Below are 25,529 nucleotides of genomic sequence, written 5' to 3' on the forward strand. Positions count from 1 at the left end.
GTCTCCAACCCAGCTGGAGGACACCAGTGACTTCAGGGCAAATGGGAATATCAACATCTTGTTATCTATGGGGCCATGGTATGAAACAGGCATATGACCTGCTCAGCCTTGTCCAGAATTAAGTGTTTCTAACACTAAAGCAGAATTCATGAGCCAGTTGACCTATAGGTAAGGCAAGAGTGCCATGTGAGGTCATTTCTTCAGTTCAGCTCACTCCATTTAAATTAAAGCTGTGTCTTTGCCAATAAATCTTCACCCTGTCCCCTGGCAAAGTAATATTCAAGCACCTTAAACCTCTGACCAAAGCCACAACACAGTTCTTTTAGCATCTTTCAATGCCTACACCCAGGAATGCATACTCATATTAGTTTGAACACTACAATCCACTGTCTTTGAAGTCAGATAAGAAGGCAAGTCACTTCTTGGATTCCTATACAAAGACCACACTTGCTAATACATCTCAGAGCCATGCAGACTGCTCAGCTGTGAATTTTACTCACTCCTGCTACCAAACACACAGGGCAAGATATAGCTCTTCCTCAAGCTCCAGCCCTCACCAGCCATTCCATAACTGTCAACTTGAGCGTGCAGGCAACCGGCTCTGGAAGCAGAACTCAACAGCTATGAAGGAGCTGTAACATGCCTATTGGCAACCATGCAAAAGTCTGTGAGAAAGAATGGCTTCCTAAAAAGGACTAAAATATTTGCCGACTGGTTATGCTGCATGTCCTGCTATGACTGCTTCACCCCTAGACACAGCAAACAGCGAGTTTACAAAACATTTAGCTAAAAGCAGAGGATAAAGGCCATATGGAAGTTGCTGATGCCAGGTGTGGAGATACAAAGACAATATTTAAAATGGTCCTGCTTTGTGTTTGGATTTCTTTATGGAAATGCAGACCTCATGCTCTACAAATGCAGTTTGGGATGCTCTTCCATGACCAGCAGAGATAAACCTTGCTGCTGCTGAAAGGAGAGGTCCTAGCATCCCAGCACGCCTGGCTGCCTTCCTGCATCCCTGTTTCCATCTATGATATACCACCCTTCATTCATAGTGGTTCTTCTCTCCCTTTGGGGAGCCAGTGCAATTGCTAAATTCAGTAGAAAACTATCTTTGATGGGGTTGGGGTTATTTTTCTGGGCTGTTTCCTACAGCTTCAGCCCTCTGAATTAGTTCACTGAGGACACACTTGATACCAGAAGGGCACAGGAAAACATCAAGAGTGCTGGTCAGGATGGGAAGACCCCTTTACAGCAACAGCCAGCTGTTCTCATCCCTCTGCAGCCTTAGACATAAACACCTGTGCCATTTCGCTCAGGGGTTCAGGGACCTGGGCTCTGACCTGGGTCACACATGTAGTGTGACTTTACCCCAGACAGGCTGTCCAACTTCAGTTTCCTTTGGAAGGAGGCCATGCCTTTCCCCAGGCCACCTTGCAGACTGCAGAGCTCAGCTACTGTGGTGCTAGGTTTGTTTTTATGAAGTCTCTAATATGTTTGCTCTCACTATAAAGTGGTTTCTTTTTCTTCTTTTTCTCATGTTCAAAAAGAAGTGGATTATTTTTAGCTCATGTTTCTCCTTTTAAACTTGCATGCGGCCATTAAGTCAACATGGGAGAATTCTGCTTTGAAGGATGGATGTCTCAGACAAGAGAGAACCGAGTGACAGTGGTTCTGCAATCCTGCTTAAAGTGCAATGCACCACGTTCAGAAAAGGACATAGGAACTGAAATCAGGCCTTCTGGGAAATTGGGTAACTTGGAATCTATGGCTCAAATCTTCGTCATTTTCCATCTGAGGTTGGAGATATTTATTAAAAAGTTCCGCTGAAGACCCTTGTATCCCAAAGGTGCCTGTAGCTCTCCAGGGCAATTTCTGCCATTTCTTCTTTAGCTGTGAAACCACCCTTGGCATGTAGGCCATGCAGACCAGGTTACCTGATATGTGCTGCTCTACTGAGACCTTTACATTGTGGTGTGGGGGAACAAGGGGATGAGGCCATAAATCCATGATTACATGGGCCAGGTAGCAGCACAGGTGACGGTTCTATAATAAAGCTGGGATGTCAGGTTCAAAAAAAGAGAAATGAGTAATTTGTATAATCAGCTATGTCACTGAAATTATCAGGGACAAGATGGGCTAAAGGAAGGGGTTCTTCCCTAGAGTGCTGAGGTCCTGCATGGATGCCACGCTGAGAAAACTGAAGGACAGTTTCTGGAGGTCCCATCTCATGTACTACAAGGAATTACAGATTGTTGTCCCTCACAAAGAACCAGATTCCTTTAGCACCTCTGGAAAATAAAGTGGTTTTTACCCAGTCCAGTTTAGGAATGAAAAAAAAACAAAACACACCAACATACTGTCCAATAATATGATTGCGAAATCAGGGGATTTTGGGCAAGGTAAACCGTCATGTGTTAGCTTGCTTCTAAAACCAAATTTGTTTTCTGTGTTTCTGTGGGAAATCAGAGGATGTTATAAGCTGAGTCATGCCATTATTGACTTTAGCAAGCACAGCACTGATATAAATAGTGAAACACTGGGGAGCCTTAGGCAGAAGGAGAAGAGATTGAGGTCTTCTAGCAAGGGCTAGTAGGACAGGGAGACCAAAATGAAGACAAAGATCCTTCTTTTCCTTGAGTTGCTATATGTTGTATGTTCTTCTGCTTTTCCAGCAGTTCCAGAAAAGAAAGAAGAAGATACGCAATTTGCTAAGGTAAAGACTACAGGCAGAACTTAAGAAATAATTTATTGAGAAAATGAACATACTGATGTATTAGTGATATAGAATATGTTATTATATGCATTGGAAAAGAAAGTTTTATGTTCTAAACTGTTTTTTTCTTCCCTATCAGAAATATCTGGAAAGCTTCTATGATTTTAAAGAAGAGAAAAGTTCTCTTTTTAAAGCAAAGAACCTCAATCACATGGCTGACAAAATCCGAGAGATGCAGTCATTCTTTGGGCTAGAGGTGACTGGGGAGCTGAACCGTAAGACACTGGACATGATGAAGCAGCCTAGATGTGGAATACCTGACGTCCGTTCATACAGCACCTTCCCATACAGCCCTAAGTGGAAGAAAGAAGATGTGACATATCGGTAACATACATTAAAGCATGTTTTTCTCTACACTACTGGGAAGCTTTGTAAATGCTAGGTAGAAGCCATGTCAACAGGTTCTTTACTATTTATTCCTGTATATCTCCATATAAAAGCTCCATTTAGGATGAAAGGGCCATGAATGTGGGGACTATTCAGGCTTCCAAATAGTGACAAGTATACCAAAGTAGTTTACATTACTTAGTTAACAGCCTACAAAATAATATACTTGGTGGATAGGGATGCAACTGAGGGTGTATATGTTAGGGTTTCTGAAAGACATGAAAGAAAACTGTGAAAGCTTCGTCTATTATGTAGGCAAATATTTTGAAAATAAACAACTCAAGACACATAGATAATAATAATTATTGATTAAAATATTTGACCTTAATACCATGTGTCCCAGTACATGTGATCTAGTTGCTTTTAATTCCTTTGTCCTTATTTCACAGGATTTTGAACTACACTCCAGACATGCTGCAAGCTGATGTAGAGGAAGCAATTGCAAAAGCCTTCCAGCTCTGGAGCAGTGTCACCCCTTTGAGATTCACCAGGGTCTACAGTGGTCAAGCAGATATAATGATCTCCTTTGCTGCTGGATGTAAGGGGAAAGATGCTGCTGTTGCCTGGGAAAGATGGTATTTGTCACTTTTTCTTACCAAGATGATGAAAAGTATAACTTTTTTCCTCCTCTTATTTTTAGTTCATGGTGACTTCTATTCATTTGATGGTCCAGGAGGAACTCTGGCTCATGCTTATCCCCCTGGCAGTGGGATAGGAGGAGATGCCCATTTTGATGAAGATGAAAACTGGACCAAATTTACTACCTATAGTGGTAGGTAACCTTAAATGTTGTGTTGCCTGTTCTTTAATAGACAGAGCTGTCTTGAAGATGCTGTAAAGTCATATACACCATGGCAGTAGTTTCAGTGTTTACTGACATGTAAAATGTCAGTGTAATTTAGTAAAATAAAGCTGCATATTTTGATCTGGGCTGCAGTCATGACAGTCTCCAGAAGTTAATGCAGACAGCAATTACAGCTCTAGTAAAGGAAATGATATTAGCATGGAATAGCAATATTGGGTAATCATGACATTGTAAGACAGGGAATTTTCACCCTCAGGTAACGACCTTAAAAGTTGTAATATAACCTCTTGTTCATTTTTTTTCCCCCTGATTTAAAGTGATGCATATCTTTAACTTCTGGAAAGGAAAAAAAATCTTGAGTTTATTGGTAAAAGTTATTAAATGAAACAGTGAAGTGTTCTGGTTTCCAGCAATGTCCAGAGATTATGTTACATTTTACTGGTCTTTTTGAAGTAGTTACCAGTTAAATTCCATGTCATTTATTAATCTCAGAAATCTGTCTAGATGACTAAAATATTCTCACCTGGTTTTTAGTCATTATTAACATTAAAGAAAATTTGTTTCTTTGTTGGCAAGAAAATTTCTACAACAGGGGCAAAAACTATTCCCAGATTGGTTTCCCAGTGAGAAATGAGTTTTCATAATTCAAAATTCATTTCTTCTCCAGGATGACAGAGAGCCTCTTAACTGGGACGCAGATTTTGCTGTTTTTTTAAGACCAGAAACAATGTACTATGCATGAGAGGATGGCACCTCTATGCCACTGTCATGCAAAAAAATAAATAGTAAATGTTTATTCTTTGTGTTGAATTTTTTTTAGGATACAACTTATTTCTCGTTGCTGCTCATGAGTTGGGCCATTCACTAGGTCTTGGTCACTCCAATGTCTTCGGTGCTTTGATGTATCCTATATATATGGCCAAGGATACAAGGGACTACCAGCTTCATCAGGATGATATTGATGGCATTCAAGCCCTCTATGGTAAGCAAGAAGAATCCTTTTTTAGTGAATGATGAATAATAATTTATAATGAATTTTACCCAACAGCTAAAATGTACTGAAATTTCTACTGGAAGAAGGATACTCTGGTTTAATTTCCTGTTACTATTTTTGGGTAAACCTCTTGGGGTTTTTTGTGGCTAACAGTTTTTATCTGCAAAATAGGCTGTATTCATGCCATTTAGTTAAAAGATCCAAGTCTTTCTCCAGTGATACCAGAGGAGCAGCCCATGTCTGCAGTATTAAACTCTCTTTATCTTCCACAAAATGATGGTCATATGCCGAGTAGCCCATGCATTTGGCTTCATATGGTACATCCTGAAGCTCTGCAATATGAACTACTCTGATCCACTTTCCAATTCTACACTTATCTGTTTTACAAAGGATCCCCCAGGGAATCTCCTGTACTTCCAACAAAAGCTTTTCCCCCCCAAGAACCGACTGAACTGACACCTGCAGAAGCAACAACTGAAATGTCACCCTGGCCAGAACCAACACGTACAACACCCTCCAAACCCCCACCAAGACCTGAGGACTGTGACCCTCATCTGACTTTTGATGCTATCACCACTCTCCGTGGGGAAACACTGTTCTTCAAAGGCAGGTAAGTGCTTTGATTTCTAGCAACACCTTTGTGTGAGATTCACAAAGGCAAATCATAAAGTTCATTTCAAGGCATTTATCTTCCATTGGTTAAAAGGAAGATATTTTCTTAGGAAAGTGTTAAGGCAAATTTGCTAAATTTTACTAGCCCACCTGGGCTGGATGAGTAACATGGTTTTCTGATGGGTGAGTAAGCCATCATACATTATCACCCACGTCTGTTAGAATTGTGCAAGGCTGAATAATTGCAGTGTAACTTCTCATGCTGTAGCTGCTTCACATGCAGCACTGTCCTCATCACACCGTCCAGGTTGTGGGCCAGGGAACTGTGGAAAATGTCACTTTCTGTGTCACTCTGACCTAGGAGTCTGCACTAGACCACTGCCCAGTGATGTCTATAGGGAATCCCTGCTGTTACAGGTGTCCACTTTTGAGACACACTCTAACACTAGCACTGTAGCAGGTTGTCGGCTGGACACATCTACCCTGGAGAGCGAGAATGGAATGTGAGACACAGGAGTTCACCTGCTTCTTGTGTTGGTAGTTGTGTTTTGATTGAACAAGCTCCCTTTGATGATGAGGGTGTGATTTCCCTTTTAAAACATATGATGAAGAATTGTAGCTTAAAAATCTTAATAATTTTCAAGGAAGGTGAGGAAGGAGTAGTTCTTCCTTAAACTAGGTTTTAACAGGTTCTTCAAGAATATTTAATTAACATTTTTAATGAAACTGAGATGAAGAATGCAACTGTGCCTGCCTGCATGAGTCATGGCAAAGAGAAAGCTGCAATTGTCACCCTACCACAGATACCACAGGTTGTCCTGGACAAGCCATCAGGATGCCAGTGGAGAGGTATACAGGGCCACCAGCTCTAGGTGAACCTGCTTGAGCCAACAGATTGGATAAGATGACCTTGAGAGGTCGCTTCTGACCTCCACTATTCTGTGACCTCAGAGCAATACATAGTAAAGGGCAAATATCTGTGTGAAGCACTGCAATCACAAAAGGGGTGATATCTCTGCCTCATAGGGAGCACTGGCTTCAGAACCCAGACAGTAGGCTTTAAAGTGTGTTTCTGGGCTCCTGATCTACTAGTGAAGTACAGATAATTAAACACTGCTGTTTTCATTTCTATCAGCTATGTCTGGCGCAAAAGTCCATATTTCTCAGAAATTGAGCACGACACCATCTCCTCCTTCTGGCCATCGCTGATAGGTGGCTTTGATGCTGCTTATGAGGTTGACAAGACTGATCGAGTGCTATTTTTTAAAGGTATTTCTCTTACATTTCCCTCAGTCCTTTTTATGAATGAATGAAGTTATAGTAATACTGCTAATGTTTTTTAATAATAATGGAAGCAATATTACACTAATATTCATACTAATTCTAATACTAATACTAGTACTATTAGGGGCTATTCTTAATACTTAAATCCATTTTGATTTTGAAAATGCTGTTACTACCATTAACTAATTCTGCTTCACAACATTCCTATACAATAGGATGTTACTCTTCTTTGGTCAGTGAGAGAGAAGATCATAACTGAGACAAAATTTATTGCTACATTAAGTTATTTAAATACATTCTTAAAGGTGCCAAACACACCTTTGTTGACCTTTAACTATTGAGTATATAACTTAATGTCTATAAAATGTCTATAAACTAATGTCTATAAACAGCTGTGAGGTATTCAAACTTATGTGTGCCCTAGAGGGTATGTTTTTCAGTAGAACATTTGTGCTGTTTGGTGGCATTTACTACACAGAAAGCTCTGGGACTTTGATGAAAAGCAGATCAGGCTCCTCAATGAATCCCTATAACTTTTTCTGTTTTCCTGTAGATGATCAGTACTGGGCTGTCAGTGGCTACAGTATAGAGTCAGGCTTCCCCAAGCCCATTCAGAGCCTGGGCTTCCCCACCAGCATCAGGAAAGTTGATGCAGCTGTTCATGATCACAATACCAAGAAAACCAATTTCTTTGTAGGCAACAAGTACTGGAGGTAAGGATCTTTCCTCTTCCATACAGCAGATAACCAAAATAGCTTTTAAAATCAAGTTACATTAGTATACTCTTGTTGTCAGCCTTCTCAGACTGTAAAAGCTGAAACTCAGAGGCAATTACTCCATTTTTTTCACTCAGGTCTTTTCATAGAACAAAGTCTGTAGCACCTGAGGTAAAGACAACTTTCATTTACCCTTACCAGCCTGTTACTAACAAGTGAATGAGCTTTGTTTATTCGTTAGGTAGGACTATGAACTTAGTATAAAAAGACAATGTGAGAAGACTTTGTCGTCATATCATGTATTCATTCAGTAGCTATTAAAGGGCAGAAGTGCTCTATGAAATCTATAAATGACAAATCAATTAAGAAGGCTGTAGAAGGACATTAAAATATTTACTTCTTAAGAAATTTCTTTGTTCAACTAAGTAGTAATCTTAGCTTTAATAATTAATCTGCAATATTATTTTAAAAGAGTATTATTACACAATAAGTTTGCATTTCTCTTATGGGGTCACTTCATAGATTGTGTGCTGTTAAATTAAATTAAGTTTGAATAATTATTTAAGTTTATTGCTCAGTATAAGTCCCATCCAGCCTTACTGTCAGTCTCTGGGAATGAAAGTAAACCATTTAGTCTGATATTCTGAAAACAGCCTTACATAGGCCACTAAAGATGTAAATATTCACATAGACAGGATTAACATAGACTGTTCTATGAGATCACAGATGCTTGCAGTTACTGGATTTTCAGCTGAGAGTGGGCATATTTTGTAAAAATTTCATCTGATTTTAACATTGAACCTGCCATGCTTATTTTCTGTTTTCATGCAATTTCTTTATTTAGTTTCAATGAAAATACTCAATCAATGGAAAGGGGATATCCAAGAAAAATAGCAGCTGATTTCCGAGGGATTGGCCACACAATTGATGCTGCCTTTCAGAAAAATGGTAAATAAATTAAAATGTAACTAAAAAGAAGTAACCCAAAAGACCACCAACCAAAACCAAAAATATGTATCTTTCAAACATATATATTAAATGTTTGTTTTGATTTTTTAATCACTCAAGAAAATATTAAGTGTATAACAGTAGGTATACAAAAATGAAATATTAATTTTCCAATATTCTGTCCTTCCAATTCTAGGATATTTCTACTTTTTCCGTGGATCAAACCAGTATCAGGTCGACATCAAGAAAAGGAAACTCATTCGTACAATGAAGAGCAACAGCTGGTTTAATTGCCAGAAATATTAAGTGGTGGTGCAGGGATGTATTTGTACCAGAAATGGTTTTACATGTTCCTTGGTTCTAAACAGTGTTATTCAGCTGTTGCTGTGCATCTGAGTCTTAAATGATGGCCTTTGACAAATCTAATTTAAAACCGTAAAATGTAAAACCTAATGTACAGTTTTAATTTATTTTGTTCTCCAGCTATTTATTAATCAAGTTGTTTTTGAGTAATAAAGTATTTTGCTCAAGTATAGCAGTGTTCTTTGTGTTCTGGTTCAGTCCACTGGAGACAAGGCATCTGCTATAACCATATGCAAGCCTGAACAGCATCATGACTGTTTTTAGTAGGGCTCAGTGTCTGTGGAGGGAAAGTTAAAATGAAGAAGAAGTAGGAGGGCAGTTCTGGCAGACAATAAGAAATTAGTTAGGTGACAGAACAGGGAAACAAAGACACTCAGGAACAATGTGGGGGAGGCATAAAAGGAGATCCTACACAACAGCGTGTGAAGGGAGAGACTGGAGCCTGGGACTCACCTGCCATGACCCCATGGCAAAGGAACAGAATGGTCAGGGCAGGGATGGAGACAGGTGCCTGCTAGTAGATGGGAGCATGGCAGTGAGCTGAAAGGACCAGTGCCCCAGTGCTGTGGGTGGATTTGGTGAGCAGAGTCATTCATACAGCAGAACATGAGCCAAGAGAGAGAAGGGTAGGTGTCCAGTTTGGGGGTGGAGGTAGCATGCAGGCAGGTTGGGAACTGATCACAGGGTCACAGGGAGTCAGTGGATTAGCCCTGCTGTGCTGTGACTGTGTGGCTTGGGAATGGAGTCAGGGCTGGCAGTCCACCTTGCAATGCTGAATAAGAAACCACTAACAAGAACTACCTCCCAGAGCAAACAAGCTGAAATGATAAGAAAATCCCAGAATTTTTATGTAACTACCACAGATGAATCCTCCAGAGGATGAGTGGTGAGACACAGAGAAAAGCACATCTGCTTCCTCTGTGCACCTTGTTTGGGTCCCCCTCACAGGGCAATAGCTCAGTGACCTTAAACACCCTTCAGGATATAAGAAAGCTTGGCTGAAGTCCATCCTATCTGAAGGGATTTAGTCTCATCTCTCACAACACTGATGCTGTTGACTCACTATTCCTCTTTCTCTAGCAGCATTGGCAAAGGTAGAGAGGATGGGAATGGCTGCTAAGGACAGTATTCCAGTTAACACAGCTCAAACCCGGTTAGGGGTTTGCTCCAGGTTTTCCACACAGGATTTGCTCCTGGTTTTCCGCACAGCGTAGATCCCTGAGAGATCTTGTCAAAACACATACTAACACCTGTTGCACCATCCATCCGGTCCAGAGGAAGCCATGTGTCTCCCAGTGTACCCACAGACCCACTGTCCCACTGTGCTAGCAGACAAGACCAAAGAAGGGCAGCAGAGATGCCTTTGAATTGGGCTTTGAGAAACCTGTCCTAATGGAAGGAGTCCCAGCCAAATGCAGGGGGTTTGGAGCTAGATGATCTTTAAAGTTCTTTTCAACACAAATTATTCTATGATTCTATAATCTTGGAATATCTCTTCTCTGCCGTGTTCTCCTCCTCATGCATGCTAGATTCACTCTGAGCACCTCTAAAAGCAAGGTATAAAATGAACATAGGTTAGAAGTGGCTTAAAAGTCAAGTAGGCACTGAACAGTTCAGCATTGCCACAAGGGCAGTGGTGCATCACTGTGAAGTCATGGACTGACAAGTGAGTGAGTTTACCTGGCAGCAGTCCAGGCAGGGCAGAGACACAGGAAAACTGTGTTGCCCCAACATCTCCCAGTGTCTTTCTCAATAGCTTGTGCTGTGTACACAGCATATCCTGAAGAAACTTCAGTTCAAGGACTTTAGATGACTCCAGGGTTAGGCAGGGTGCTTGTGAGTACTGTTTGTACATAAATAATGGGATTAATCCCCTTTGTTTTTAAAAATGCCTACATGCTTTGATATCCTACATAGATGCCTTCTTATATGTGAGGGCTACCTTCAGAAATCAGGCCTTTAGGATCTGGTTGTTGACTGAGACTCCAAAGTGGTTAAGGAAGAACAAAAAAGAGCATCTCAGCAATGGTGAAGCAGAATACTGTTGATGTTTACAATGACTCACATTATATTAACACATTTTTTTATATATGGTTGGTATAGTTTTTTTAGTTATGACCTCAAGTAAACAGCAAAATTAAAATACTCTTTCGACCTCTGGGTATTAATTAGGTTAAACTCCCAGTATCAGAAAAATGAGTGATATTTACTTGGATGCGAAGGAAAATCTAGAAAGTGTAGCCTGGAGGATAAATAGAAGACAATATGGCATGGATTTCACCAGGACAAGAGGACTGGTGACAAATGCTAACCATGGAATTTCCATCTGTATTTCTGTTTTCTTAATGTCTTAAACTTTGAAATGAAAGAACGTTACTTTTGGTTTGGGAAAAGCAATGAAATTCCTGGCAAATGAAAAACATAATTCAAATGAGGTTGGAAACAGGAATGCTGGAGTTGCTTGGCTACACTTAGTGGGCAAGAGATTTCTTATAATCATGATTTTCTTATAACTCATAAATGATTGCTAGAATTAAAGGCCTCTTGGGTACCAGAAGGGGAAATTTGTCCATAAATGTAATTTCAAGTACTTATCCTCTGTGAATATGAACTTTCCCTGAAGCCTGAGGCCAGGCACACAAAAAAAAAGAGGCACGCAAAATAACCTGTTACGTCTGAAATTATTGACAGCACAACTGTTGTCCCAGACCCAATCTCTTGCACATGAAATCTTAGGCAAAAATGCCTTAATGACTTCATCAACAAAGAGCAATAGTGACCTGTGTACAAGCTGACTGGAACTAGGGGGGCCCCATCAGTGAATCAGCATTACCATGCTGAAGACTGTTATATAAAAGCCAGAAGTAGGTCACACACTCATCTTTGTCAGCAATACGTATTTCTGAGGTTAGGTTTGTGCTGCCAGGCCTGAGAGTTTGCACCATCACCAGGAATGAGGTGCCAAAGGCACTGAGTTAAGCAATGCTCATGGCAGCAAAGATTTGCAGTTCAGAAGCTTCCTGTGCACAGAACTGCTCTCCCAGGGTTTGACTGGGGATTACAAGAGTCCAGCCTGGTCAGGACACTGAGGGTACATAAGGCAGCAGAGTGGGGCAGTTTCAAGCTCTACATAGTTAAGCTTTTGACTTTGCAGAACAATTCAACTTAATTATGTCCTATTGAGGCTCTATGAGATGTTCTTTTGCTTTTCTCTATACTACAGTATGCATTAGTTCTAAAATATATAAACTGTACACTAGCAATAACCTTGCCAAAAAATGAGCAACTTCTAACACTTCTTACCAGTGTTACATGTCTTTCTTGGGTACAGCCAAGAGGGGCTGGGGCTATGGGAATACATCCAAGGAAAAAGATTGACACCAGAAGAGGGGGAGAAAAGGGCAATCTTAGAAGCTCACCAGGGCACTTTTACAGGTTGAAAAGAGGAGAACATAACAATTTTCACACTGATTTCTTTAACCCAAGCCAATAGATTGTCATTATATATTGTAGTAGTTATTAATAAAGCCACCTCAAAGGACAACATCAAAGATCTCTGTGGTTATATAGTTTTCTCCACAAAGCATATTCTAGGTTGTTGATCTCTTGAGGACAATGGTGAATAGTATCAAGTAAAATGAGAAAGAGGTTGACAGAGTAGCAAAAGTATGTGTTTGAGAAGGTCGATAATCAGAAAACCGTATACATTTCGTCAGCAGCTTCCTATATGGTTTTGATGGCTTCTGAAGGCCCTCTCATTAGTGAAAAAGATAAGTGAGGAAAATTTATCAAGTACTGCCAGCTGAAAAGCTTCTTCTTTCTTCTAGTATATATGGAGATAATATGGGAAGAGAAAAAATGTTGGAAGTCTATAGCAGGGCTGTAAGTCCCAGAAGCTATTTCTGCAAAGAGGTATTGTGGGTGTGTAAGCTGCACAGGAGAACTCTACACCCAATATTTAGATTCCTCTCACCCACTCAGAGACACCTCACATAACTATGTGAGGGGAGTCATCAAACCTCCCGCAGGGGATTGCTTCCCCTCGGCTCAGCTGCCCCATTTTTGGGCCCTTTCCTGAGCCTGTCCACCTCCTTCCAGGGCTAGGGAGAGGGTCTCTGCCCTAAGGGGAATGCTTCAGCTAGCTATCTGCTCTTAGGGTACGAGTTCCATCCCCAGTGACCAGCTAACCCCTGCAGAGTCCCATCGGCCTTGCCAGGGGCTGCTCTTGTTTCAGCTGCCCAGACCTACAGTCCCTGATGTCCTGTCTGCAAACAGCCACAGGCACCCTGTGCTCTGGGGATCCTTCTGGTACCAACACAGTGCTCTTCAGGAGGAAATAATTTTAGCAAATACCTCAAGTGTACTATAACCTCTCCTTTCACAGCTCTGTGGAAGGGGGTTTATCTCTCTGCACATGCAATGTCCCACCTTCCCTACAGTGCTGTGGGGGTACCCTAAATCCTGTGTCAGCCCTACAAATAAATCTCAGATACATAGGACTGTCTTCAATGGCAGTAAGCATCTCTTTTCAGGATTCCCAGGGACTCCACCATCACCACTGCTTTGTCCTCATTTGTGGCAGTTCATGGAGGGTGTGACTTGACTGGGTGTGGAAAAGTGGACCCAATGCTAGAGTGGACCTGTTGTTGAATATCAGCATTTCTCACCACCAGTGACAGACATAGAGAACAATCTCTTCTCTGACTAGGACAGCCAATAGACAGTTTGATTAAGAAAACTTCAGTGCTTTATTATCAACAATGAAGGAATGGACTGCAAACACACACTACTCCATTTTTGGGATTCTCCACAGCTCTCTCTCTGTGCTCCCCTTTTGTTAACCTCCTCAGGTAAGCAGCACGTGGTGTTGACATTCAGTTAACTAGAATTCCCAGGATTTTGCTGACCTGATGTTTTGATTTCACACGTTCACACATTACCATTCTGTGATTGTTTTCAATCATAGTATAAACCATACATGCTATCACGCAGACCATTAAGCAGTTTTCCACTTTGAGACCACAGTGCTCAGTCAGGTCGACCCTCTTTTTTGGTTCTAGTTAACTGAATGCAGGTGTAGGCTGGCTCAGCTTGTTCCCACACTTTATAAAACCTTATAGTAAGTATAAAAGGAGACTGTGAAATACAAAGTCATTGTGCAATTCTCTGAGAACAGTGGAAAAACTGTTGAATAAAAGTAGGACAAAAACATCTTGGCTCACAGATCACAATAACTTTCTGATGGCCCAGGATGATCCCTTGCTCATGCCTATACACCCAGCAAGGACATTGGTGGAGATGTTCACTTTGATGAGGATAAAACCTGGACAAAAAGTACAGAGAGTAAGAAATTAAGTTCTCCAAGGCCTTCTTGAAGCAAGTTGCATATGAAATCAAGGGTGCAGTGTCTGTCTCTTCTCTTCCTTATGAAGTGCTTAAATTGCTACTGATTTGGGGGAGCATTGTTCTGGGGTTTCCATAGCTATAAAAAGCCCTCTGGTTAAGGGCTGCACTGGATGGAGAATTATTTGGGAGGGAGCCCCCTTCTCTCCACTCCTCCAAACTGCTTGCTTCTTGTCAACAGTTATATCACTTGCACAAAGCCTAGGGTCCTTCTCCCACGCTGACTTTACAGGATCTACAGGCTATTTCTTTGTACTCTGCTATAATGATTTCATTATTTTTCTTTCTGACCAGAATTTTATCTCTAACTGAATTTCCCGTGAGAGATTCACTTGCTTAGGCAAGCAGTTCTGAAAGCTTCTGAACTACCTTATGCCCTTCAATGTTATTCAGAAGAAATGAAAACACGCAGCTCTCCTATTATATGTTTTGTTTGTTGTTTTCAGGTACGAACCTGTTTTATGTTGCCGCCCATGAGTTTGGCCATTCACTGGGACTCTTCCACTCCAAAGACCTCAATGCTTTGATGCATCTAGTTTGCAGGAAATTTGACCCTTCAGTACTCCCTCTTCATTAGGATGATATTACTGGCATTCGGTACCTCTATGGTAACTCACAGTTATTGACTAACTAGCAATTATAATTTCAAAGACTTTGGAATACCTTACAGTGACATTTTTGTGTACTGGGTATACCTCAGTGAGTTCTCTCTATAATTTCTTCCATAAACTGCTTCTTTTAGGACCATCTTCTAACACATACGATGATCAAAGGGAATCTACTGAGATAAAAGACACAACTGAGCCAAAAGATCCTGCACTGCCAAACACCTGTGGCCCCAATTTAACTTTTTATGCTGTCACCACTTTCCATGGAGAAATAATGTTTTTTAAAGACAAGCAAGTCAGCTTCTAGTAGTAAAATAGTTAGGTATCATTTTTTAAATTATGCCCCACAGCATGGGAAAATAACTTTAGCCAGAATATCAGCCATTCTAGACAGGAAGGCAAGACGGGGAATCAGGAGAAGAGATGGAAAGCAAACACAAAGAGGCTGCTGGAAAAACGAAGAGAGAAAAGGATAAGGAGGAAGATGACCTGTGGAACAGGACATGCTGTGAAAAGGTTGGAGAAAGATGGCTCCTCTGCAAACAGACTGTTTTCACTTTAGTCTGTAAGCAAGTCCCAAGTGTTTGGCATCTGGGAGAGTTCAGCTTTGGCAAAACACAATTCCAGCTCTGGGAAACTTGACACCTTCATTGCTGTCCTTGCTTTGAGAGAGCTGAGGTTTTAGCAGTCTTGACACAATACCTACCTGAAGAACCTCTGTAGTGGCGATTTTGTAAAATAATAAAAGAAAAGGATGATAGATTCAGTGCTAAACTCAGACAAAGTGTCCCTTTCCAGGGCATGACATCCCAAGGTCTGAAGTAGAAGGGTAAAGGAGATGATTCCCCTTCTTTTCATGAGATAGGGCTGTGCTTCCCCTGCTTCAGACCATCCCTAAAAATCAACACTGAAGCAAGTTCTGACCTCAGAGTTTGGAGTCCACAAGGCCAGTAAAGTGTTACTTTGCAGAAGAGCCTCACACACACTGACTGTTTCTCTAAACTGGTGCTGGTAATCCCAGAGTGGGCTTCATTCCCAAAGTCTTACCCCATACCAGCCATGTGATTCCAGGTCTCTCTAAGCTCCCTTTCTGCATAAGGGAAAACAAATGTTCTGACCAAACAGTTCCTCTGACCTATTTTAGATGTCTGGATCAAGATGAGAGCAATCCCACCATGGAATTAACTTTCTTTACATTAAGATTAGGGGAGCTTAATGTGACTGCTCAGGGTACATGGTTGGGTTTAGTTAGATAAATCCTACCCTGATTGCCATGATGTGGTTTCATGCATTAGTGTGTGTGAACACCTAATTTTATTTAAAACCTGTTCTATATTTATGTAAGACAAATTTGGGGCAAACATCCTGCAGTCAGAACAGCTGATTTTAATTTAATATCTTTGTTTTGGCCATGGCTGCCACCTGGTGTTGATGATGCATATGAAATTTCTGAAGAAGATGAAACCATCATTTTTAAAGGTAAAATGTTGTCTTTTTATTTTCCCATGTTGTCTTCCAATTAGCCTTGAGAGTTTGTCTGGCTTAAAAACTACTTAAACTCTTTCTGTAGGATCCAACAAGCTTGAATTTAGTCTAAAAATCGGTGTGTTTCAATCACAGAGATAACCAAAATATTATCTAAGATAAAGAAAATGTATCTTATTTTTTAATATCCATACAGAAAAGTTTCCCTGACAAAATAAATGTAATGACTTATTTCTTTCTGGGAAATTATCTATTGAATTTAAAAATGATACCACGTGCTTCTTCCAAACTTGTGGGAAACCCATATAAATATGAAAGAAGACTGAAATTTCAGTTTTCACAAAAAGTGATGAGGAGAAATATTGCGCTTTTTTGGACTCTAGAACTAATATGTAGAATGTTTTCAAGTAACCGTTATTTTATCTCTGTATTTTTCCATTAAAAGATTAGCTTTCATTGAAGGGATTATGTCATTCCTAGAAGAAGATTCTGATAGTATGTTGTCATCAACTTTTCTTCATAGGGAATGAATTCTTGGTTGTGAAAGGAGATACCCCAAAAAACTCTACACCATGGGCTTTTCAAAGGATCTTACCAAAATTGATGCTGCTTTTTATAATGAAAATGAGGGGAAAACATATTACTTCATAGTGGACAAATTTTGGAGTTAATATTTCCTGTGCTACTTTCCTAAACAGAAGCAAACATAATCCCATGATCAATATCCTGCCATGATTTAGGATGCGTTAGTCATACACTTTTGGTAATCTCTTTCAGTGTCACAACTGACTATGAAAAAAATATTTGAAATGGAGGTGAAACTGTGCTTTTAGCTTTCCTGTTAACCGATATAACTATTGAATATTTTACTTATTTATTTATTTTCATTTATCTGCCTTGGGGAAAAAAAGCTATTCTACAACTCCATAAGTCATCTCAGGAAATCAGTCAGAACCTCACCATCTATATAAAAATGTTTCTGTGGAGTGAGAAGGAGAATCTCACCCTTTTCCAGTTACTAACAGATAGTTTCATAAAGTTGCTGATAAATGCTATGTACTGCAAATAATTATCTGCTGTGCATGGTTATTGTTTTCTCTTTCCAATTCAGTCCCTACTGCTCAGGTTTTTCTTACAGGACATAGATTTCTAACAGCCAAAGGAGGTGCTCCTGTAATGAAAGCAGTGATTAACCTTAACTTTTGTAGATGAAGAACAAAACTTCTCTTCTGCCTGTCACCACAATGCCCAAGGCATTGTGCTTACAGACATCACCCTGAAGTAACTATTCAGACACATATTTGCAGTTTAAGCAGAAAATCAGACTTCCACATTTTAAGTCAAATTCTGGTAGCTTGGATGATTTCAGATGAGATGTTTGATCATTAAATCTCTTGCTGGACAAAATTATCAGAAGAAGGTTTTCAGAAGTCTTCTTATTCCACCATTAGTAGATCAAATAGACTTTACTAAAGATGTAATAATTTGCTGTACTTATGTAAAATGACTTAAAATAACTTATAACTTCAGAAAAAAACCACAGATTTTTTCCTGATAAACATTTCTTACAGAGTCATGACATGAAAGCAATCTTTTTATAATATATTATCTCCTTTAGGCATGGTCCCTCAGAAAAAAGTATTAAGTATTAAGCAGATTTACGACAATGGTTCCAGTATTAAGTATTCTTAGATGTATCTTGAGGTGCAGTAAAAAGAAGCAATTCTTCCAGTGCAGCTACTAGAGTAATAATTATTTATAGCAAATTTTGTCTCTCTCGATGCTACCTAAATGATACTGAAAATCTTTAATGAATGCAGTTACCTGTTGATAGGTAGAAGGTAATTAGGTGAGATTATTTAATCATGAGTTGTTTGCAGTTTTCATTGACTCCAGGTTGTTTATAATTTTTCTCAGTTATGATAAAAGAGGTCAGTCTATGGATAGAAAGTCATTACTCGTAAGAGATGCCTTTCCAGAAATTAATGGGAAGATTGATACTGTTTTTCAACATGAAAGTGAGTAACTGTTCTTAATAAAATCTGTATGAAGTGCTCAATCATAGGGTTGAGAGAGCCTGGGCAGAGAAAGACACTTCTAAATGATGTTCAGAGCCCTCAAGATGACCAGTAAAACCCTGAAACAGTCACATAACGCTCCCGTGCTTCACTTTACCCCTTTGACAACTTCAGATCTGGGAAGGCGGTCTCTAAGGGACAGATATATCTGTATTTATGTTGACGTGCACATCACACCATGAAGAGCACTACCCAAGACAGTGATGTCTCAACAACATAAGGTTCACCTGCTGTGAGCAAAGCTACCACAGCCTGGCCCTCTACCATAAAATGGGACTGCTTTGAGTCCCAGTTGGTACTAACTTCTCCTGCATGAGGGTGAATAGTGCTTAGACAGGGAGATGCTGATCTAGACTCAAGGATACACCCACACTGCCAAATGTCACAGCTTCCCAGTTATCTCCTTGCTCCTCATATGTTCCTTATCAAAACCCATACATGCTAATTGTTTCATAGCAAATCATGCAATTGATAACATCTTCCTCCAAAACAAGTCTCACATGTGGTGCTGAGGGTCCTTAGCTGTAGACCTCACTCCCAGAGGGTAGTGTGGATGTGGCTGCCCCCGGCTGGATATCTCCTTCCCTGCATGGTATCTGGCACACAGCTGGCTAGAAATGCACTCTTCTGGGGGGTTTCAACACAGCTGATGTGTACCAGCAGATGTTTTAAACTGAAGAAACACTCAAGATACACTTTTTGTATTGTCATCCTGTGGGACTCAGCACATTATGCAGTTGGTTTGCCATGGAAGGTGTTCCCATGCTGCTGTACAATGGTTTGCAGAGGTTACACGTGGGAGTAGATCCTCTTGGCAGCATAATTGTATCCAAAGGTTACTTTGAGCTCTTTCTGAATGTTGTTGAGTTGTACTAATCTTTACATCTGCAGTATCATAATTCACCTGGTTTGATTGCTGTCTGGTTTTTTTATAGACTTCCTTTCTTTCTTCTGTGGAAGAAAGCTATTTGAGTTTGACATTGATAAGAAGAGAGTTACACACTTCCTAAAGACAGACTTCTGGTTTCCATGTTAAGGAAACGAAATCTGTAATGATGTTGGAAAGAACGTAATGTTATTGCTCTAGAAACACTTTTTCTTTTATAAATATATGAAATGCACAGGTACTTTAGCATTAGTCAGTAGACTTCAGACCCTGCATGATCTGTGTTTCTGTAAATAACAGAACAGTATTTAACACACTGATGAGTATACATGTATGTAGTTAACATCAAGCTGGCTAGCTTACCAAACAACAATGCAGTTTTTACTTTTGATACAAAATTATGGCTTATTATTTCCACCATCTTCTTTTCACTTGTCATGTTGTACATCACCCTACACAGAGCCCTACCACGGTTCCAGGAGTCCATGAGGAAGAGCATTTCTGTTCCTAAAGCTAGGATTACTTTCAACCAGTTTTAAATATTGCAAAGTTAAACAAGCAGACTAATCAAAGCTACTGGTCATTGTTCCAGTCTGAAATGCGAATACCAACAGAAAAGGAACTGCTAGGATTAAACAGGAAATCTTGGGCCATGGGGGCTGGGAAAAAAACACCATCTAAAAAACCAGACAAGATCCATTGACATTCATTTCATGTGGATTGTCCTGATCTCCCCCAGCAGAATGTAGAAAGACTTTGCATGATGCTATCGGTTATCTCATTGTTTTCTCCCTCCCTGTGTAAATCCTTATTTTGGGAAAAGCTGACCACCCTTCCCCAGTATAATCTTGCTTACTGGAAATATCAAATCCTTTTCCCCCAAAATGTAAATACTGGATCTGAGAAATGTAAGTCCATTTTTCCCCTTATGTCACCCCTGTTACTGGAAATGTTAATAATTCCTGTGGAATCCTCTGTTTGGAATAACCATGCCTCCTCATTAGCATGGAAGCCCCCCAGACCCTTAAATAGTGTTCACATGTTCAGTAAATCATTCCAACTTTTTGCCTCTCTATTTGAGATCGTGGTAGCTTTATTAGACCCTTACAGCTCATAACTGGAGTGAGATATACGGGAGCTCCAGAGAGCAATCCCTCCCAGCCTGAAGTTCATGTTTAGAGGCAGAAGTGCTCCTTTTTTTTACTGACTGAAGAGGCAGGGTTGGACACCTGATTATAGAAGGCTAAATTTAAATGTGATGAATTATACCCTAAGGTATTTATTGGTATATGTGATTTCCCGTGCAATGTGTTGGACAACCATGTTTGAGCAGGAAGGTTGGGCCAGATGACCCTACTGTGGTCCCTTACCCATTCTGTGATTTTGTCTGCTCCACAGACACAGGAGCAGAGGGACACACTGGTATGTAGGAAAGACCCAGTCATCCCTGATCTGTCTCTGCTCCTCTTCAGTTTTCCCTGGGGAGCCCCCATTGCCTGGGGGACACCCATCATCATGTGTCAATGGGAGAGGGTCCCTCTCACCGCACAGATGGAGGGGTCACTGCTGGGGGGATAGGGATCAATATCTAGGGTAAAAGCATTTAGGGATTTTATAAAACTTATTATGTCATATTTGAAGGGGACTGTGGAAATGTTCCAAATTTATTGTGAGTTGATTAGGGGAAAGACCAAAGGCAGGGAAATGGAAGTATCAAGGTAGATTGGGGAGGAACAGGTTTGGAAAAATAGAGGGATAAGTGGATGAAAATAATTGATTGCATGCAAAAAGGCTGCAGTCAGTGTGCTTCTTTGGCCCTCCCTGCACATATGGTCCTGTCTTCCCAGTAAATCATATCTTATGTGTGCATGAGCTCTTTCTGTACATTCTTGGATGAGCTTCAAGCCAGACTGGCTGCTGAGGAAGTTAAGAAATCTGAATATTAGCAGTTGGAGCATGGCTGCAAGCTACAAGGACACATACATTACTAGGACACAGGAGATGCGGGGGCAGCTACTCTACTGTGAGGACTGTGTGCCTAAGACAAGCTGCTGAGGGCCTCCACACTGTTTCTATTTCCATGTTGATGTTTCAACAGTGGACAGAAGTCCTCATCAGCTGGAGGGGAGGAATGGGATGGGGCAACCTTTTCATATTTGTCCAAGCACCCCATGTTTTTTGTCTATGATGGTCTCTGAGCCTCATGGCTCTCTTGACCTGGGAAATAGATATGAAGCAGCTGCCAGTTCAATACTGTAGACAATAATCTCCCTGGTGCTGAAGTCAGACATCACTTGGTAGTGCTCTACAGGTGCCCACAAGTATTCAGATGGTAGTTACCAAGATCTAAGGTCTTAGAGAAGGTACTCTTTCTTTTATGCATATAAAAAGATCTTTCCTGGTACCCAATCTCTCCCCCTCATTAGACAACTTCCCGAAATAAAAGGGGAAAAACTGAGAAAAAACAGTTCTATTTGATTCTTCTTCTCCATGAATCACAGAATCATCAACTGACTAAGGTTGGTTGGACCTCTGAAGGTCATATGGTTCAACCCCGCTACTTAAGCAAGGCCACCTAGAGTGGGCTACTGAGACTCTAGGTGGCTTTTGGAGATACAGTTTTTTCACACCTCATCAGGCAACCTGTACCAGTGTTCTGTCACTCTCACAGTAAAAATAAAGTGTTTCCTAATGTTCAGAAGGAACCTCCTGTGTTTCAGTTTGTGCCCATTGCCTCTGGCCCTGTCAGGATAAGGCAATTGTATTGTATTTAAACACACAATTGTACTGTATAAATGCTATGGGTTATTTCAGTACACTTAATGGAACCTTTTTTCTGACACATTTTTAAAACCCCTGGTAGCAGGACTGCTCGAATGGGGCACTCCATTGTGGATCTAGCCACTGAGAAATTTTTATATGAATTCTATCAAGGTCAAAAATGTAATATGGCATTGTCAGCCTTGCCAGACAAATACTACTGCCACACCTGCTGCGGAGGTGACAAACAAGGCTTTGCTGGCCAAGTAGAACTAGGGTCAAAATTATTAGTTTTTATTGCAGCACCTCCAGAAAAGGAAATGAGTGGCTCTGATCAGTGTATGATATTGCCAACATCAGGGAAGCAGATTCAAGTCTTGTAACTTGCATATTTCTATTGAATTTATTAGGAAATGTTTCCGTGCTGTTTATTTCTTCCTTATTAGTCTCTTCATACTGTCCTTGTTTCCCAATTCTGTGTTTCCTTCTTATTTCTGATGTGGCTTTTTGAGTGGTCTCACAACTGCAAGAGTTAATCAGTCCATGGTCTCAGCTATAACAGTGAAAGTCAAAAAGATATATGAACAGTTTGGCTCACACTTTATAGATATTTTTTAGTTTGTTAAGGAAGTTTCTAACTGTCCTGGATTTGAGTAGTTTTCTTCATTTGTTCCTACTGCTGATCCACTTCTACTGTATCTGTGCCTTCCAAAGCACTGCCATTGTGGATAACTGCATAAGATCATGTTATTTTAAATGGGATAATGTCTTCCAGCTCATGTCTGAGACTATGCAAATCACTGAGGTGTAACTCAAGCACTGCCCCAGTCTGTGACTGGTCATGTTAAATTGCTTTTCTACAATAGGATAATCAGAAGTGATTCAGCACTTGACATCCTGAGCCCTATTGCGATGGCCTTTGGACTTCTGAAAGGTTTGAGCTATAGCACTGTGCTCCTAACAATGCCCAGCACAGCACCCTGGTTTGTAAACTGAGTGGCTGATCATTCACTTGGAACAGTACCAACAGCAATTCTATAAAGGAAATGTTTAACACTGTGTGACGATAAGCCATGAACTTGTGCAAACTCTGAGATAACTGACTTGAAGGGTTGCCTTTGGCTTTTTCATCTCAGTGTTAAAATGTGCTTGGCCCTAAGTATTGTTTAAGGTAAAATTCCTAATGAACTTTCTAACTTCATGCAAACATCTGGCAAACAGCTGAATATTGCAGCACAGGGACAGGATTTATATCTTTGACACTTCAGTTTTCCTATTAAAAGTTATATCCTTCAAGGAAAATAACTTGTCTCATTTGCAGAAATATTTTCATTTTGTTGCTTCAAAATACATTGGAAACACATGAAGAGATTCAGATATACATAAGAGCACAGAATGGGCGTAAAAGTACTTCCTACAGGCATTATGACTACTTTGTAGTGCCACCTGCTAATGAGAAACACTGTGACAAACATTAAACATTCTTAGAATTATGAAGTACTACTTTTCATTTTTGCAACAGTAAAATTACAGAACTACCAGTCGAAGTTCCCTTTTCTACAGTAATTCTGTAGTGAGAAACCTGATTTAGGGAAACCCCACTGTGAGTCACACTGTGAATTTATTTTTTCATTATTCAGTCAGGGGTGTGGGTGGAAGTCATTTGAACATTTTAAAATGTTATCAAAGTTAGCTAGGGAAAAGAGAAATAGCTCCAAGAGTCAAATCCAAGCCCTAGCTAAGTGAGGTACAAAGTAAATGGAAATCACTGAGAGAGAAAATTTTTTGAGGCTGGGAAAGTCTTCTGGGGAAATATGGCTTCCCTTAATGCTTCTGTCTAAATGTCCTTTTTCAATTAATGCTGAAAAGGGAAATCATACTGGGTAGACCTCTGGCAGTGTTTACATTCCTATGTAGACTTAGTGAGTGAGAAACAGTGAGTAGAGTACCTAGAAAAGGGACACTTTGAGGTCTCTTGCCTCAGCATGAGCAACAAGGGTGCAGTTTTGCTGAGGAAGAAGTGTGCAAATAAAGCAGGATTATTGCCAATACAGAGAAACACAAACCTGTACTGCCTGGGTGTACACTGGAAAAACCCTTGAAAAACAACTGTGTCACCTCCTCTTCCTTAGGCACCCATTTGGGTTTAGCAGTGGCTTAGCAAATAGATACCAGACCTCACAAGGTGATAGAGGACAATCTGAGTGAGGCACTGATGCCTGTGGTCCAGACAGGAGCTACCTCTGAAGAACTCTTGGGGATAGGTAAGGGTCAATTTTACTTATCTCCTTTGATTACATGGAGATTTTCCATGTAAGCCCCTCTGGAGCACCTCTGCTATAAAGACAGCCTGGAAGAGCTGGGATTGTTTATCCTGGGAAAGACAAGACTTCAAGGAGACTTCTTTTGGGCTTCCAGTACTTAAAGAGGGATCATAAGAAAGAAGGAAAGGGACTTTTTACAAGGGCAGACAGCAACAGGACAAGGACAAATGGTTTTAAACTAAAATACGAGAGATTTAGGTTAAATCTTAGGAAGAAGTTCTTTACATGGAAGGTGGTGAGGCGCTGGAATGCCCAGAGAAGCAATGGATGCCCCTTCCCTGGAAGCGTTCAAAGGCTTTCAGCAAATTGGTCCAGATTCCTTCCAACTCAAACCATTCCATGATTCTAGAATGCTATGATTTTAAGAAAATTTCAGGCAGAGACAATGTGTTAGGAGTTGTCCAAACCAAGCATCTTGAGAGAGGTGAAGCTGCTGCAGCTTCATGATGACAGGTCCAACCAGCAGTGAAGCTGCACTTGTATTCCCAGTAGGGACATGCATGTATACATATGTATCCAATGGACTGGCCCATGCATCTTTGCAGTCACAGCACCACAGACACAGGGACCTTCAGCCCCTGGTCCAACCCTAGAGGCTCTCACTGAGACCCCCAGAGGCAGGATAGAATCCCTTACATGGGAAAATTACTAGAAACTGGGTTTAGTGAGAGGCCAAGACAGTCAGATGCAGGTGCAATGCAATGGTCCCTCAGGCAAAATAAGGAACTATGTAGGCACCACTTGGCATTCAGTAACAATTCTCATGTATTTTGAGGGGATCTCACTTTCATTTTGGCATATTCATGTCTCATTCTGTTGGGTTTTGAGCTTTTTTCTGAAGGCCAGACTCTGCCCTTCCCCTCAACACAGATTCCAGGGAGTTGTGCCAAAGAACACGCAGTAGGAAACCAACGCAAATGGTGAAACGAGACATGACTTTGTAGCCCAACACTGGAAAATCCCAAGACAGGAGGAAGCCACTGCTTCTGCTTCCTCTTCCTGATACTGCTGAAGGTTTTTCACTTGTTGACTCTTCAAATGAATAAACAGCTCCCATAGCTAGTGCTGGAGCCCAGGACTTTCTAGTCCTTCCATTAGCT

General features: G+C 40.6%; 1 protein-coding gene and 1 pseudogene across 2 annotated transcripts; both read left to right on the forward strand.

The window, feature by feature from the left end:
* Positions 1 to 2,571: 2,571 nt before the first annotated feature.
* Positions 2,572 to 8,999, forward strand: LOC127467653 (stromelysin-1-like). 2 transcript variants are annotated; one of them, XM_051779842.1, is made up of 10 exons: positions 2,572 to 2,716; positions 2,856 to 3,100; positions 3,553 to 3,701; positions 3,804 to 3,935; positions 4,789 to 4,950; positions 5,353 to 5,572; positions 6,710 to 6,843; positions 7,412 to 7,571; positions 8,419 to 8,522; positions 8,719 to 8,999. In XM_051779842.1, the coding sequence occupies exons 1-10, from the start codon at positions 2,612 to 2,614 to the stop codon at positions 8,826 to 8,828; spliced, it is 1,521 nt and encodes a 506-aa protein (XP_051635802.1). In that variant the 5' UTR covers positions 2,572 to 2,611; the 3' UTR covers positions 8,829 to 8,999. The 2 variants fall into 2 exon arrangements, with proteins under 2 accessions (XP_051635802.1, XP_051635801.1); XM_051779841.1 differs by having other exon boundaries at positions 3,553 to 3,935.
* Positions 9,000 to 14,122: 5,123 nt separating this feature from the next.
* On the forward strand, positions 14,123 to 19,495 carry LOC127467163 (stromelysin-1-like; annotated as a pseudogene).
* Positions 19,496 to 25,529: the final 6,034 nt, after the last annotated feature.

This window comes from Manacus candei, unplaced genomic scaffold, assembly GCF_025592945.1.
Source record: "Manacus candei isolate 608988 ecotype Guabito, Panama unplaced genomic scaffold, ASM2559294v1 h1tg000014l, whole genome shotgun sequence".
Taxonomy (NCBI): Eukaryota; Metazoa; Chordata; class Aves; order Passeriformes; family Pipridae; genus Manacus; species Manacus candei.

Excerpts from the sequence above, each read along its gene's own strand:
- LOC127467653 (XM_051779841.1), top strand. The coding sequence starts at position 2,612 with ATGAAGACAAAGATCCTTCTTTTCCTTGAGTTGCTATATGTTGTATGT. Across the intron at positions 2,717-2,855 it reads AAGATACGCAATTTGCTAAG|AAATATCTGGAAAGCTTCTA; the intron begins GTAAAGACTACA and ends CTTCCCTATCAG. Across the intron at positions 5,573-6,709 it reads ACACTGTTCTTCAAAGGCAG|CTATGTCTGGCGCAAAAGTC; the intron begins GTAAGTGCTTTG and ends CATTTCTATCAG.